General features: G+C 51.4%; 1 protein-coding gene across 1 annotated transcript; it reads left to right on the forward strand.

The window, feature by feature from the left end:
- The first annotated feature begins 16 nt into the window (after positions 1 to 16).
- On the forward strand, positions 17 to 16,004 carry ecpas (Ecm29 proteasome adaptor and scaffold). The gene is made up of 49 exons (XM_047045955.1): positions 17 to 90; positions 969 to 1,099; positions 1,293 to 1,409; positions 1,559 to 1,677; positions 1,831 to 1,980; positions 2,128 to 2,299; positions 2,510 to 2,649; positions 2,767 to 2,845; positions 2,953 to 3,072; positions 3,175 to 3,260; positions 3,370 to 3,445; positions 3,636 to 3,685; positions 3,785 to 3,851; positions 4,018 to 4,140; positions 4,363 to 4,466; positions 4,569 to 4,692; positions 4,782 to 4,862; positions 4,987 to 5,209; positions 5,301 to 5,392; positions 5,508 to 5,642; positions 5,841 to 6,012; positions 6,101 to 6,273; positions 6,587 to 6,688; positions 6,831 to 6,954; positions 7,072 to 7,217; positions 7,327 to 7,381; positions 7,964 to 8,078; positions 8,286 to 8,354; positions 8,483 to 8,600; positions 8,729 to 8,896; positions 9,062 to 9,141; positions 9,268 to 9,373; positions 9,464 to 9,511; positions 10,176 to 10,294; positions 10,450 to 10,600; positions 10,761 to 10,826; positions 10,980 to 11,069; positions 11,312 to 11,378; positions 11,593 to 11,684; positions 11,811 to 11,877; positions 11,992 to 12,189; positions 12,440 to 12,651; positions 12,746 to 12,789; positions 12,934 to 13,126; positions 13,252 to 13,393; positions 14,193 to 14,298; positions 14,379 to 14,467; positions 14,695 to 14,766; positions 14,894 to 16,004. The coding sequence occupies exons 1-49, from the start codon at positions 69 to 71 to the stop codon at positions 15,031 to 15,033; spliced, it is 5,535 nt and encodes a 1,844-aa protein (XP_046901911.1). The 5' UTR covers positions 17 to 68; the 3' UTR covers positions 15,034 to 16,004.
- The last annotated feature ends 79 nt before the right edge of the window (positions 16,005 to 16,083 follow it).

A 16,083-nucleotide genomic window follows, 5' to 3' on the forward strand; every position in this document is an offset into this window, starting at 1 on the left:
CTATCTGTGTAGTGTAGTGCCACTCCTGACTGGAAGTGAGAGCGACTCGCCCATGACTTTCTTCAAACATGGCTGCACAAGATGAACTCAGTAAGTTTCTAGGTGATTTTGGTGTGATTCATAGGTTTAAAAAAACGTCAGGAGCGCTCACTTTTGATGTCACGTTTAATATATTGATTTCACCCATTGTTTCAATCCAGACATGTGTGATGTGTCTGATAAACGTTCATTTACGGGACAGCGCAGAGACATTGCAAACCCAGCTACCTAGCTAGCTAGCACAGAGAAGGCCGTATGCCCAGTCATGGTCAAAATGAAACTGTTGTTAAATGGAGTTAACACTCAGTGGACTATGGGAGCTATACGATCTGTTTGAAATGTTTACTTTGGTTCTTGACTTTTCCTAAACACCAGTGTTATGTTTCAACGTTTGATACAATTTGCCAGAACAAAATTGATTTAATGCGTTGATAGAGGCTAGCTGCCATAGCTATCTACTTAGCTTATATTGGGTAGCAATGCCAACTTGAGCCGGGTGGTGCCTGGCTGACTGCTACTTCTGGCTAGTGGCTACTTAACGCTGTAGCTGGATTAGCCAGGGCAGTTGGCTTTTCATGAATGAACCAACAAATAAACCAGCTTCAAACTAAGCTATTTCGTCCTAGTTTAGTGATCCAAATGTATGCACGAATGACACATTAGTGTCATGACAGATTTCATTTGGGGTGGCCATTTTGCCTCTGCAGGTGAAAAGCAGCCTTATGCAGCCAAAACTATGAATATACATTATATTTTCTACCGCTGCGTCTGGCTGTCCGTTTACACATATGTTGTTTATTCATTTATAGGACCAAATCTGACCTAAATATTTATAACCGCAGAATGACACCCTCTATTTGCTGCGATCGTGACTTAAATCCGAATTGCTCAAACTGAACGTTAATTGCTTTATCCATTGGTTGTTATAGATCAACTGGAACGAGTGTTCCTTCGCTTGGGCCATGCAGAAACAGACGAGCAGTTACAGGACATCATATCCAAGTTCTTGCCCCCTGTTCTTCTGAAATTGTCCAGCGTTCAGGAGGGTGTGAGAAAAAAAGTAAGTCCATTACTCATGTTCCTGTTGAAGCATCTTTTTTTGTCCTAGCTATTCCTGTCAACCTAGTGGCAGACTTTTGTGACTTCCCAGCATTGTCACAGCTCAGTCTAATGTTAATGTCCAAAATCAGGTAAACCATGAATCCTCTTTTGAAACCTAACGGGTGTTAATGAGCGGTGTCTCGTCCTACTAGGTGATGGAGTTGCTCGTGCACTTGAACAAGAGGATTAAGAGTAGGCCTAAGATTCAACTTCCTGTGGAGACCCTGTTAGTGCAGTATCAAGACCCTGCCGCTGCATCCTTTGTTACGGTAACCACTTCACGTACAAATAGGGAGGAAACAGACCATGTCATCTTAGAAATGCCGAATCCACCTTCACAAACTAGATTTTGCTTTCTAGATTTTCTTGAACACGGAACTATGAATTTGATGTTTTGAATGTGCTTGGTATGTTGCAGAACTTCACAATCATCTATATCAAGATGGGCTATCCTCGTTTGGAGGTGGGCAAACAGTGCGAGCTCGCCCCTACTCTGCTCACAGCGATGGAGGGCAAACCACAGCCACAGCAGGACAGGTGAGTAGGCGACGCATGCATGCCTCGCAAACGGCTCCTCCCCAAAGATCCCAACCTCCCTTTATTAGGTCAGCCCATTCCCTCTAAAAACAGAGTTGCATCTGGTCCATGGCCATTCCTGTTGTAACATTTGCATCCTTGCCTCTCCCCCAGCCTGATGCACCTCCTGATCCCCACACTCTACCACATGAAGTACCCCGCTGACCACTCCAAGAACACCTCTCCCTTCATCCTGATCGAGAAGCCGAAGACAGTGCAGCTGCTGCTGGAGTTCATGCTTGACGTCCTACTCATGCCTTACGGGTGAGGGGCGGGGCTACCGCTGTCAGCCAACCGCTGTTGGCACATGTAGACAATGTGGGGGATAGAACCAGGCATCAATTCACTTTATTCATCTCAGAAGGATCTCGACCGAATACTTAGCAGCTGTCCTGTATGTCGGGCCTTCAGGTTTGTGTTGAACGAGCCTCCCACTCGCCCAGCTCCCTCCTCCCCCCAGGGGAGTGCTGTGGCGGCGGCAGCAGCCGGACAGGGCCTGCCCCAGCCCCCACCAGGCATGAGCGTCTACGCCGCCAAGAGGGTCATTGGGGAGGCCCAGTGGAGCGCCGAGCAGCTGGAGCAGGTATGAACCCTGACCCCTTGAACCTGGTGAACGGCCACATTTGGGAATAACTGTCTTGAATAGCATCATTGTTAATGCTAAACAAGTTGGTCCTGCTATTCAGTTGGTTAAAGAATCCGATTGGAAGATATATGAAACAAAAATGGTGATTAGGGAAGGGAGTGACTGTGCCAACCTACTGACCATATGTGTGTGTGTGTGTGTGCCCAGTGTAAGCTGGGCATCGTTAAGTTCATCGAGGCAGAGCAGGTTCCCGAGGTGGAGACAGTGGTCCACCTGGTTGTCGCCTCAAGTGACACCCGCCACAGCGTTGCCACAGCAGCCGACCTGGAGTTGAAAAGCAAACAGAGGTAAGAGAAAGTCGCCCCATTTCTACCACCCAACTGACTAAGATACCATCTCGTTAAAGGACACACCAAGGGTCAAGTTTGTTTGAACTCTTCTGCTGTTTTGTCTTATTTCATCAGCATCATTAACTGGGACAACCCCTTAATTATAAACAAGATGTACAAGGTTTACCTTGGGGACATTCCTCTCAAAACCAAGGTGTGTATCTACCTCTACAGTTTCTGGAAGCGCTCTCTGTTTCAACATATCTCTTCAAATTGAAAGCCGGCAGTGGGTCAACAGGTGTGTGTGTGTGTGTGTTCCAGGGAGCCAGCTTGAAGAGAGAGCTGAAACATGAGCCGGTCAGCACTAGAGTTAAGCTGAAGATTCTACCACACCTTTTACGCTCGCGATTAGCTGCAGAGTGCTTTCCAGCTAACATCCAGGTAGAGTGTGTGTGTGTGTGGTGATTGCGTACAGGCTTCACCCCTCCCTCCTGGGTAGAAAACCTCTCACGCGGTCTTTTGTCCCTCTTCCTGTCTCCACAGGTTGTATATGACGGCCTGTTTGGAGTCAACACCAACAACAAACTGTTGTCCCTCACCCTTCAGTTTGTCCATCACATCTGTATGGTGTAAGTTGGTTCCTAGGGGCTAGCCCACCCTCACTGAGCGCACGGTGGCCAGTCATGTTACCCGCTCGTCAGCAAACAAACAGACTTAACGGTTGTTTTGGTTTCCCAGGTGTCCTGATACTAACAAGCCTCTTGGCCTGATGTTGCTGAACGGGCTGACCAAGCTCATCAACGAATACAAGGAGGTAGGGAGACACCACCACTATTCAACATGTTCAATCCCATAATGAACTCATTCATTCATTATCTGTCTAAGACAAATGTACATATATATATATATATATATATATATATATATATATATGCTAAGACAAATACAATTAAACGTATTACAATTTACATTTCATCATTTAAAGATATCTGTTCTCTCTGCAGGATCCAAAGTTGCTGTGTGTAGCCTACTCCGCCGTGGGGAAGCTGTCCCAGTAATGCTGCATTCTTATTCTTATGGATTTACTTGTGTATGTTCAGTAGGTGTTGTGTGCTAAGGGGATGATAACATGCTTTTGTTTCTCTTTGCTTAGCCGCATGCCCCAGCTTTTCACTAAAGACATTGCTTTGGTCCAGCAGTTCTTTGAGTCCATGTGCAAAGTAAGTTTTATGATTTGATTAGGTATAATTATAGTTAATAGATAACTTTTCGTAGTTGTGACTGACTAGTTGGTAGTCCGGTTCCAAGGAGGACATGTAAAATGGATTGTTTCACTTTCAATGCACTACAACTTACATGTTGTCCCTTCTGCTTTGCCTTTTGTAGGAGGAATCTGATGTCCGCCTGGCCATCCAGGAAGCTCTGTCTATGATGGTAGGAGCCTACACCAACCTCCAGGGGGCGCTTCTCAACCTGATGGAGGCTCTGGTGGCTGCCTACATGGGCAAGGTAATGATGAGAATCATTGCGTATGTATCTGTTGTACTGTCCAATCCAAATGTATCTACAGTGTTTACAAATGACAGTTCAAGAGAAAATAGCTTATTCTGTAGTATTGGATAATGTCTTTGATCAGGCCGTGTTGTCCTTATGTAGAGCAAAAACATACTAGTTGGTGGGTATCGTTTTGTGTGTTTACACTGATCTGAATACTATGTTGTGATTGGTTAGCCGGAGGTCCAGGTGCGTCAGGTGGCCATGAAGTTTGCCTGCACGGTGTTCCCCCCTGATCACGTGCTGTCCAGATACCTGCTCCTATTGGCCGCTGGAGACCCGTAAGTCTTCTGGACACCATCATCACCAACAAACCATGTTCATGTCGGAAAAGAGCAAGGAGGGTCTAAGGATTCGGGGGGGGCGGGCTGTGTGTCCTGCAGGAGAGAGGAGGTGTGTGGGGAGGCCCAGAAGGTGCTGAGGGCTTTTCCTACCAAGGGTTCTGAGAAGGAGGGATCCAAACCCATGCCCTCCTTCCCTGATATGGTCAGCTACGTCCAGGAGAAGGTGAGGGCACCCAACTTGACACCTACAGCCTCATGGCATGCCCATTTGTCTATTTCCAGATCTAACTGTAAACCCTGTTCTCCTCTTAGGCTTCTCAGAGGATGAGGACCCCAGCTAAGTACATCATTGGAACCAACACCCTGCCCTTCAACCCATCAGCATTCGGAGAGGTAAGAAAATAATCATGACAGGTAACAGCAGGACCATTTCCTGCCAGTTCAGTGACACGTTTTGGGATTTTGCCACTTCCGGTTTGACTTCACTTCCTGTTTGACCCCCACTTCCTTGTCTCAGATTGTGCTGTACCTGAGGATGTGTCTGGCATACAGCGCCGGGGCAACACCTGTCTCTAAAAGCCTGGCAGACATGCAGGATGACGCGCCCGCCATTGGTTGCTATATTAACACCCTCCTGACCTCTGACCCCCAACCCTCCTCCTTGGGGTCAAAGGGCAGCGATGCCAACCCTGTCCACATCTACATGGACCTCCTGCAACAGCTGCTCTCAGCAATTGGAGGTGAGGGATTAAGAGAGGTGTCCAATGTTACTAGCATTCCCCACTCAATCAACAACGCAATTTGAACTGTGTTTTTCTTTGTCTTTCCCAGGAGTCCCAGTAATGTACTGTCTACTGGAGGTGGTGTCAGTCTGCCCTCAAAAACTGGCTCCAAAATTCATTGACAAGATTGACTGGATTAAAGTATGTCACTTTAAATGACCCAAAAATTGATACAATGCCACGGTGGCGCATCAACCAATGCTAATTGTGGCTAATGCTAAATGACGCAATGCTAACTGTTTCCCCTGCGCCACAGAGTCTAATGAACACCAACAAGGAGGACATGAGGGAGCTAGCTGCACAGCTGTATGCTGTGGTGGTGTCCACCATGTCGGGCAACGAGCTCAAGACCGCGGTCCAAAACCTCATCAAGATTACGAAAGACAACCACGTACGTAGTTCATATAGCTCTGGATAAGAGCGTCTGCTAAATGACTAAATGTCATATCCTCAGGAATACATTTAATATCTATTTTTATGGCAGTTGCCTTCAGTTCCACTGTTTCAATTGAACGGTTTGTGTAGGGTAGAATGTCGTCCCAGTTTTACTGAGCTGAATGGAAATCTATATTTCGCTGTGGAAACCTAGAGCCCGGAGACCCAGCACGGTGCCATTATGGCTCTGGGCTACATGGTGGGCAGGTACATGAGCAAGAGGAAGACCTTCACCTCCGGAGACTCTGCCCACAACCGAGAGCTGCGCATGAACGCCAACCCCGAGGAGGACGAGGAGCTCGTTGCCATGGCAACCAAGACCATCGGTAATCACAAACCCATTTGTCTTGTTGTTTAGGATACGCGTGGGGCAAAAAAATAAACTTTTGAGCCACATTGTGTGCCTTGCTGCAGGCTCCTTCCTGGACAGCGGGACAGCTTTGCTCCCAGTGGCGGCGTGCACAGCGCTGGGGGAGATCGGTCGTAACGGGACCCTTCTGATCCCGGCGGACGGCGAGGGCTTCACCAAGCTCAGCATGGTGGACAACCTGCTGGCTCGCATCCCGTCCGGCAAGGAGACCACCAAGGTAACCACGGACACATCCCCCACCCGGGACACATCCCCCACCCGGGACACATTCCCCACACTGGACACATCCCCCACACTGGACACATCCCCCACACTGGACACATCCCCCACACTGGACACATCCCCCACACTGGACACATCCCCCACACTGGACACATCCCCCACCCGGGACACATCCTACACACTGGACACATCCTCCACACTGGAACTATTTCATTAGTCTATTGAAAAGTGTCTTCAAGCATGCATATGGTTAGCCTGATGCGTTTATGTGAACTTGCCTGAGTATGTGTAATGTCCTGTGTGTGTAGATGAAGGAGAGGGCTATCCAGACCCTGGGCTACCTGCCGGTGGGAGACAGAGACTTCCCCCACCAGAAGAAGCTGCTGCAAGGCCTCATGGACTCTGTGGAGGTACTTCCTGTTCTGGAACCCTCCGTACCCTGCCTGACTGTGACGTGAATGTGCTCTGCTATGTCATTCTGCTCCATGAAACAGAGACAACCTTCTAAACTGTGCTTGCCCTTCCCTCTCCCCTCCTCCCCCACCCCCCCAGGCTAAGCAGGTGGAGCTGCAGTTCACCGTAGGGGAGGCCATCACCAGTGCAGCTATAGGAACCTGCTCAGGAGCTGCCCGAGACCCCTGGACCTGCACCGAGGAGCAGTACAGCCCCCCCGACAGTAAGAGCACACACACACGCACGGGGATGGGTAGAGCTCATTGGTAGACTTATTGGCCGCAGATCAAAAGGATCTGTAAATACATCACTGTACTACGTGTCCCTCCCCTCGGCTCAGATGTGAAGAGCAACGACGTGGTGCCCTGGGTCCTAAACGCCATCCTCTCCAAGTACATCCCCAGTCAAAACCCTCACGTCCGGCAGGCTGCCTGCATATGGCTCCTGTCGTTGGTCAAGAAGCTGAGCCAGCACAAGGAGATCAAGGTAGGACCGGTTCACGGGTTAGAATGCAGGCGTAGAGCAAGGTTACAGCGGTAGAAGGATGGACTGAAGTGTTATTCATTCAAAAGTATTGTCTCTTTCTCCGTCTCAGTGTCACCTGAAGGAGATTCAGGCGGCCTTCATCTCAATCCTCTCAGACCCTGACGGTAAGGCCCCTCCACTCCCTCCACGTCCACACCTCCACTCCCTCCACGTCCACACCTCCACTCCCTCCACGTCCACACCTCCACTCCCTCCACGTCCACACCTCCACTCCCTCCACGTCCACACCTCCACTCCCTCCGCGTCCACACCTCCACTCCCTCCACGTCCACACCTCCACTCCCTTCACGTCCACACCTCCACTCCCTCCACGTCCACACCTCCACTCCCTCCACATCCACACCTCCACTCCCTCCACGTCCACACCTCCACTCCCTCCACGTCCACACCTCCACTCCCTCCACGTCCACACCTCCACGTCTACACCTCCACTCCCTCCACGTCCACACCTCCACTCCCTCCACGTCCACACCTCCACTCCCTCCACGTCCACACCTCCACGTCCACACCTCCACTCCCTCCACGTCCACACCTCCACTCCCTCCACGTCCACACCTCCACTCCCTCCACATCCACACCTCCACATCCCCGCCCATCCCTCCTTGTCATCTCTTCATGTGTACTTACACCCCTACTTGTATGGAGCCTTATTTCCTTCGCTCGTTCCTTCCGTGCCTCCTCTGCAGACCTGAGTCAGGACGTGGCATCCAAGGGGCTGGGTCTCGTCTACGAGATGGGTGGGGAGGGAGACCAGCAGGAGCTGGTGTCCACCCTGGTGGAGACACTCATGACAGGCAAAAGGTGAGAGAGAGAGATGGAGACAGAGAGAGAGTGTGAGAGAGTGTGAGAGAGTGTGAGAGAGTGTGAGAGAGTGTGAGAGAGTGTGAGAGAGTGTGAGAGTGTGTGAGAGTGTGTGAGAGTGTGAGAGTGTGTGAGAGTGTGTGAGAGTGTGTGAGAGAGTGAGAGAGAGAGGCTCCCATTTGGTGATGTGCGATTGTCTTCTCTCAGGGTGAAGCACGCTGTGTCAGGTGATACTGAGGTGTTTCAGGGCGAGGCTCTGGGAAAGGCTCCTGATGGGTGAGCAGTTCTTCACACACACACACACAGGCGCTCTCTTCCTCATCACCTCCCAGCCCCTCTTAATGTCATGTAGCAAGACACTTTTCTTTAGTTATGGTCTGTCTCGTTTCCACGGTCACCTGCAGCCAAGGACTGTCCACCTACAAAGAGCTGTGCTCGTTGGCCAGCGACCTGAACCAACCAGATCTGGTCTACAAGTTCATGAACCTGGCCAATCACCATGCCATGTGGAACTCTCGCAAGGTACAACCAGGAAGTCCAACACATCCTTACAGATTTTATGTCGTTCAATGATGGCACCATGATCTCATTTAGCATACACACTTACTCACATACACACGCGCTCTTCTGGTGTTTTTCCACCCTATCAGGGAGCAGCGTTTGGGTTCAACATCATCGCAACCAAGGCAGGTGAGCAGCTCACCCCCTACCTGCCACAGCTGATCCCACGCCTCTACCGTTACCAGTTCGACCCCAACATGGGCATCCGCCAGGCCATGACCAGCATCTGGGACGCCCTGGTGACCGACAAGACCATGGTGGGCACACATACACACACAGCTCACTTTTTTCCACTTTTTATGTGACACAAATGCCAAATACTCTTTTAGTTAGAGCACACACAACAGACAAATACATCATGCAACATAAGAATATGGTAACGTGTAAGTGTGTGTGTGTGTGTGTGTGTGTTTGTGTTTCAGGTGGACAAGTACTTGAAGGAGATTCTGCAGGACGTCATCTCTAACCTGACGAGTAACACCTGGAGGGTCCGTGAATCCAGGTAAGGAACACACACACACCTGTGTAAGACACACCTGCCAAATCTACTGTGGAGGGAATTGTGTTCAGATTGTCTTTATTTTGGATGGTAGAAACGCTGCTGATTTGATTGGTCGATTGTCTCTAGCTGCTTGGCCCTGAACGATCTGATTCGCGGGCGGCAGGCCGATGACCTCATCGACCACCTGTCAGAGATCTGGGAGACGCTATTCAGGGTCCTGGATGACATCAAGGTGATTGGTCGGTTTCATCGGACTTTCTGGCTCTCTGAGAAACATCACATTACATAACACTCAACATCACCGGTCCAATCTGTGTTCCAGGAATCTGTACGCAAGGCTGCTGACCTGACCCTGAAAACACTCAGCAAGGTACGTCTTACTGATGATGGGGTGTGCTGGTGGTGGGAGGGCAGGGTAGAGGAGAGTGTGTATTTAGGTGTATCACCCATCTCTCTGTCTCCATGTGTGTGTGTGTTAAGGTGTTCCTCTGTCTCCAGGTGTGTGTGTGTTAAGGTGTTCCTCTGTCTCCAGGTGTGTGTGTGTGTTAAGGTGTGTGTGTGTGTGTGTTAAGGTGTTCCTCTGTCTCCAGGTGTGTGTTAAGGTGTTCCTCTGTCTCCAGGTGTGTGTGTGTTAAGGTGTTCCTCTGTCTCCAGGTGTGTGTGTGTGTTAAGGTGTTCCTCTGTCTCCAGGTGTGTGTGTGTTAAGGTGTTCCTCTGTCTCCAGGTGTGTGTGTGTTAAGGTGTTCCTCTGTCTCCAGGTGTGTGTGTGTTAAGGTGTTCCTCTGTCTCCAGGTGTGTGTGTGTTAAGGTGTTCCTCTGTCTCCAGGTGTGTGTGTGTTAAGGTGTTCCTCTGTCTCCAGGTGTGTGTGTGTGTTAAGGTGTTCCTCTGTCTCCAGGTGTGTGTGTGTTAAGGTGTTCCTCTGTCTCCAGGTGTGTGTGTGTTAAGGTGTTCCTCTGTCTCCAGGTGTGTGTGTGTTAAGGTGTTCCTCTGTCTCCAGGTGTGTGTGTGTGTTAAGGTGTTCCTCTGTCTCCAGGTGTGTACTCGTATGTGTGAGTCTACGGGAGCAGCAGCTCAGAGGACGGTGGCCGTGCTGCTCCCCACCCTGCTGGACAAGGGCATCGTCAGCAACGTGGCCGAGGTCCGCGCGCTCAGGTATGCGTGTGTATTGGGTGTCACTCTCACTTCAGCCCTTTCTCTTTGAAAACATGTCTAGTCTCTCTCTCTCCTCCCCTCTTCTCAGCCCTTTCTCTCCTCCCTAATAACCCCTTTGTCTTGGGAAATATATTGTGTCTGTTTCTCTCTCTCAGTATCCAGACCCTGGTGAAGGTGAGCAAGACAGCGGGGGCCAGGTTGAAGCCCCACGCCCCGCGCCTCATCCCCGCCCTGCTGGAGGCCCTCAGCACCCTGGAGCCCCAGGTCCTCAACTACCTCAGCCTCCGAGCCACCGAGCAGGAGAAGGTGACCCCTCACCCGTGACCCCTCTCCCCTTTGACCCCAACAGTCCCAGAGGGGGCTATTTATAGATAGTTGGGAGGGCATTGCGGTAAACCTATGTGGAAGCTTGTGTACGATGCGCTAATATGACCCTAATGTGTGTGTGTGTGTGTTCTTCCTCTAGAGTGCCATGGATGCAGCCAGACTCAGTGCTGCCAAGTCATCTCCCATGATGGAGACCATCAATATGGTACAATGCAAACACGCTCCCCACACACGTGACACACACACACCATCTTTGGTGTGGCTGCATTCATCGAGACATCCATGTGTGTGTCTGCCCCCCCCCCCCTCTCTCTCTCTCTCTCTCTCTCTCTCTCTCTCTCTCTCTCTCTCCCTGCAGTGTCTCCAGCACCTAGACGTGTCTGTCCTAGGGGAGCTGGTGCCCAGGCTGTGTGACCTGCTCAAGAGTGGAGTGGGACTGGGCACTAAGGTACACACACACACCACACATAGGCACGCATCCTCATTTTCACACACACACACACACACACACACACACACACACTCTCTTGTTTTCTCTCTGTCACCGTCTCTCAACCCTATACGCAGTTTTATTTTCTCCCTTTTCGATTTCCTCCGTCACTCTCAGTTTCTCTCACACACACACGCATGCACTTCCCCCTCTCCTCTGTGAGTCAACACGCCTCTCTCTCCCTCCCTCCCTCTCTCCAGGGGGGCTGTGCCAGTGTGATCGTGTCCCTCACAGTGCAGTGTCCGCAGGATCTCACCCCGTACTCAGGTGACTCCGCCTTCCGTCACATGTCCACGGAGCACACGCAGTATCCCTCCCCCCCCTCACGCTAGTGTCTTTGTATCCTGTTCTGACATGCTAGCTTCCTCCCTCCCGTCTCTTAGTACACTGGAATTATGGTCTCCGTTTAAGTCTGGGTGTGCTTGATTTGAGTCACGCCGCCTGCCACCGGCTCACTGGGGCGATGCTTTGTTTTTGGCAGGTAAACTGATGAGCTCCCTGCTGAACGGCATCCATGACCGAAGCAGCGTGGTGCAGAAGGCCTTCGCCTTCGCTCTGGGTCACCTCGTCAGGGTCAGCACAATCTCGGTCACCTCGGAATCGAACCAGTGCATTCAGGAAACGTCAATGTATTAAACACTGTTTGATTGATTTTCAATCCGTGTCGATTGATTGGCCCGGCTGTTGTGTTGTGTTCAGACAGCGAAGGACAGCAGTGTAGAGAAACTACTGCTGAAGCTCAACACCTGGTACCTGGAGAAAGAAGGTGAGACTGGTTAAGAAGCACCACAAATACAGTCCCAACCAGGGTGGATGTGTGGCCCATGACTTTCATTTTGGTCATCTCTCTCCTTCTGTGTCCTCCCCCCCCTGCCTTCAGAGCCCGTGTACAAGTCGTCGTGCGCGCTCACCGTGCACGCCATCAGCCACTACAGCCCGGACGTGCTGAAGGCTCACGCCAGCGTGGCCCTCCCCCTGGCCTTCCTGGGCATGCACCAGGCGCCGGGCAGCGAGGAGGAGAAGGGAGAGAACCACGACGCAGGCCTCTGGGCCGAGGTGTGGCAGGACCACGTCCCCGGTGAGGGGAACACACCCTAGCTATGCTCTGGAACACACCCTAGCTATGATCTGGAACACACCCTATCTATGCTCTGGAACACACCCTATCTATGCTCTGGAACACACACAGTATCCTCATAAACACAATCAGCCCAGAAACACACAAGCACTATATACGCCATATATATATATATATACATACATACTCATCGGGACACTAGTGTGACTGTCTCCTGAACTTTGACCTCTCGCTCCACCCCATGTCACAGGAAGCTTTGGGGGCATCCGCCTGTACATGACTGAACTGATCACCATCACCCAGAAGGCCCTGCAGTCCCAGTCGTGGAAGATGAAGGCACAGGGTGCCGCCGCCATGGCGTCCATTGCCAAGGAGCAGACGGGTTCGCTAGTGGCACCACACCTGGGCATGGTGCTCAGCGCACTGCTGCAGGGGCTGGCCGGACGCACCTGGGCCGGCAAGGTAGGAGTGTGTGTGTGTGTGTGCGCTGGCCGTGACTTGACATCCGAGTTGTCCATATTGTGTCTTCTCACACCACCGCTGTGCTCCGCTACAGGAGGAGTTGTTAAAAGCCATCGGCTCTGTGGTGTCTAAGTGCAGGTGAGCTCCTATTTAACTCTTTTCATTTCAATGAAACGCAATTTCTGCATCCCTGGGAATGCATTTCGAGATCCCTTTTTGTGTATGGGCGCATGTGTATTTACATTTGTCGTCTCCCCCTCCCCTCCCTCCCCCATCCTCCAGTGTGGAGCTGCAGAAGCCTTCCCCGGGCCAGCCCAGCATCCCTGAGGTGGTGGAGCTGGTGATAAAGGAGTGCAAGAAGGAGAGCCTGGTCTACAAGATGGCCGCCCTGCGTTGCGCTGGCGACGTGTTGCAGAGCACCAAGCAAGACCGCTTCAGCGACATGGCCGACATCCTCATTCCCCTCATCAGAAAGGTGAGGTGTCCGCACCCACAGCTGCCTGGGTTTGGTGCCACGTGGTTTTGAATCCAAACCCGGTCGCTTTTCATTCTGCAAATCTTATATCCCAACTTTTTTTTATTTGATCTGGTCTTTTCCAGAACTGCCCAGAGAGTGCTTCTTCACAGTCGCGGGCCGACGACGACGACCACGACGCCAAGGAGAGGGAGCTGCAGACGGAGGCTCTGCTGTGTGCCTTCGACACGCTGGGGAAGAGCTGGCCACGGGAGCCGCAAACCCAGGGTAACCTCACAGGCCTCACAGGCCTCACAGGCCTCACAGGCCTCACAGGCCTCACAGCCCTCACAGCCCTCACAGCCCTCACAGGCCTCACAGGCCTCACAGCCCTCACAGGCCTCACAGGCCTCACAGGCCTCACAGGCCTCACAGCCCTCACAGCCCTCACAGCCCTCACAGGCCTCACAGGCCTCACAGGCCTCACAGCCCTCACAGGCCTCACAGCCTTCACAGCCCTCACAGCCCTCACAGGCCTCACAGGCCTCACAGGCCTCACAGCCCTCACAGGCCTCACAGCCCTCACAGGCCTCACAGCCTTCACAGCCCTCACAGCCTTCACAGGCCTCACAGCCCTCACAGCCCTCACAGCCTTCACAGGCCTCACAGGCCTCACAGGCCTCACAGCCCTCACAGCCCTCACAGCCTTCACAGGCCTCACAGGCCTCACAGGCCTCACAGCCTTCACAGGCCTCACAGCCCTCACAGCCTTCACAGGCCTCACAGCCCTCACAGGCCTCACAGCCCTCACAGCCTTCACAGGCCTCACAGGCCTCACAGCCTTCACAGCCCTCACAGCCTTCACAGCCCTCACAGGCCTCACAGGCCTCACAGCCTTCACAGGCCTCACAGCCCTCACAGCCCTCGTGTGCTTTCAGAACCTTCCAACTCCTGGTGACCCGTCGGTGTCCCAGACTAGGTTCAAACGTACAGAGTTGAAAGACAGAAACCAATTTCACTAACGGATAAACCAGAAAAAAAGCCTTGAGGTCGTTGCTCAGGGACGTGTGTTTTTTCCACTGTCCAGGGCGTTTCCAGTGGGACCTGTGCTGTCTGATGTGTGAGAAGCTCAAGCTGAGCACCTGGAGGGTCCAGCTGGGCGTCCTGCAGTCCATGAAGGTCTTCATCCAGGGGTAAGAAGGCTCCGCTCCAGGTCTTCACCAGGACCTCTACAGACCATTAACCCGCCCCGTCTCTCCGTGTCTTCCCCCAGGTTACTGCTCCTGGAGAAGGGCCACCAGGACTTCAACGCCCTGTCCCAGATTGTGACCGAGACCTGCTCTGCTCTCACACACCCACTAGGTGAGGGGACCTTCCATCCAGCAAAGATACATCAGACACGTCAGATACTACATAGATGCTCATTAAATAGGAAGCCGTGGATCAAGTGGTCCCAGGTTCAAATCCCCTTTGTACTAAATGTCGCTTTTGGTAAAAGCAGCTGCTAAACTAATACAGTATTAGTTGTCATTTTCATAAACCCATTCCATTTTAATAATTAAAGTGTTGTCATTATTGTATTCCACCAGAAAACAAGGCCTACTCGTCTGTGAGGACAGAAGCCTTGTCTGTCGTTGAACTCCTCGTCAAGAGAACAGGAGGTAAACCACGCTTAACTTTTGAGCAAAGGCCGCGGTGGCTAACACCGCACCGCGTATACCCCACACGCTCCATGTTTGTTTACGTGTGTGTGTGTGTGTTTATCCGACCCTTTCTCCCTTCATCCAGAGAGCGAGCAGTGGGAGTGTGTGTCGGGGAAGAGTCGGGACCAGCTCCAGCGATCTCTCTCCACCATGCAGACAGACAGCAGACCAGACCTGAGGGACAAGGCCCAGGAGCTACGCAGACACATCCAGAGCCAGCCCTAGTCTCTCGCTTGCTCTCTCTCTCTCACAAACACACACTCTTAATCAAAGTCGACAGTAAACAAACACACAGTCAAACAATACAAACACATACTGTCCCACATTATGTCCAGACCAAAGCCTAAATTAGACATATCCTGTTTCTGAGCACCCGGACTTGTGTGTTTGGATGTGTGCTCGCGTGTTTGTTTGGGTGTGACAAGGAGAAGATGGGGGTGAAAAATTGTACTGTGTCAAAAGACAAGACGCTTTGGTTCGTTTCATGAACGGACATTAAGATTGAATGAATGCCATATTAATGGGTGTGGTGGGTCTGGAAACACTGTATCATTAACTGTGCAAGCAGGGCTTTTCTCTACTGATGCAGCCAGCTTCCCCTAGTGTGGAACACAGAGGGGGGGCCAGCCCATGCAAGTGCTTAACTGAAGGCTCGGGGGGGTGACTGCCTACCGTGTGGCAAAAGGTCCACCTGCTTGTGTTCCTGTCCAGTGTTTCTATCTAGCATTGGCCACTGTCGGAATATGTGCATTAAGCATCTTTGATTCCTTCTTCTGGTAATAGTTTAGGGTTAGGAGGTGTAGGACACCTTTTCAGATCGTGTTTTTACCTGAAGGGGACAAAGGAAAGGATGTGTCTTTTAGGCGGGGCCCATCGAATGTTTTGCCTGCTGGCTGTTTTAGCACCGTGCCAGACCAGAAACCTCCTCACCTCCAACAGCTTGCTAACCCCTGAGTTGACATCTCCTGCCTTTAAAGGGACACAACCTTTTCTGTGTTTGACCTGAAACCGGTATTGTCTTCCCCTGTTTGCATGTGTAGAAGGTGTTTAAAAATATTTTTTCAGAATCCTTAAAATAAAAAACTACCAAACCCAGCGAGAACTTTGGTGCCAGAGGGTGGCTTAATGTATTCTGCTGTGTGAGTTGCCTCCCCCCTCCTGCCCCCTCATGAAATAAAACTACCTTGTGAACTTTGTAAAATGTCTCTTCAGTTTCAATATGGGTCATTAGCAATTATAGCTACAGCTAGTAGTTAGCATTTTTGCCTTTATCCC

The sequence above is a fragment of the Hypomesus transpacificus genome, chromosome 22 (assembly GCF_021917145.1).
Source record: "Hypomesus transpacificus isolate Combined female chromosome 22, fHypTra1, whole genome shotgun sequence".
NCBI classification, from domain to species: Eukaryota; Metazoa; Chordata; class Actinopteri; order Osmeriformes; family Osmeridae; genus Hypomesus; species Hypomesus transpacificus.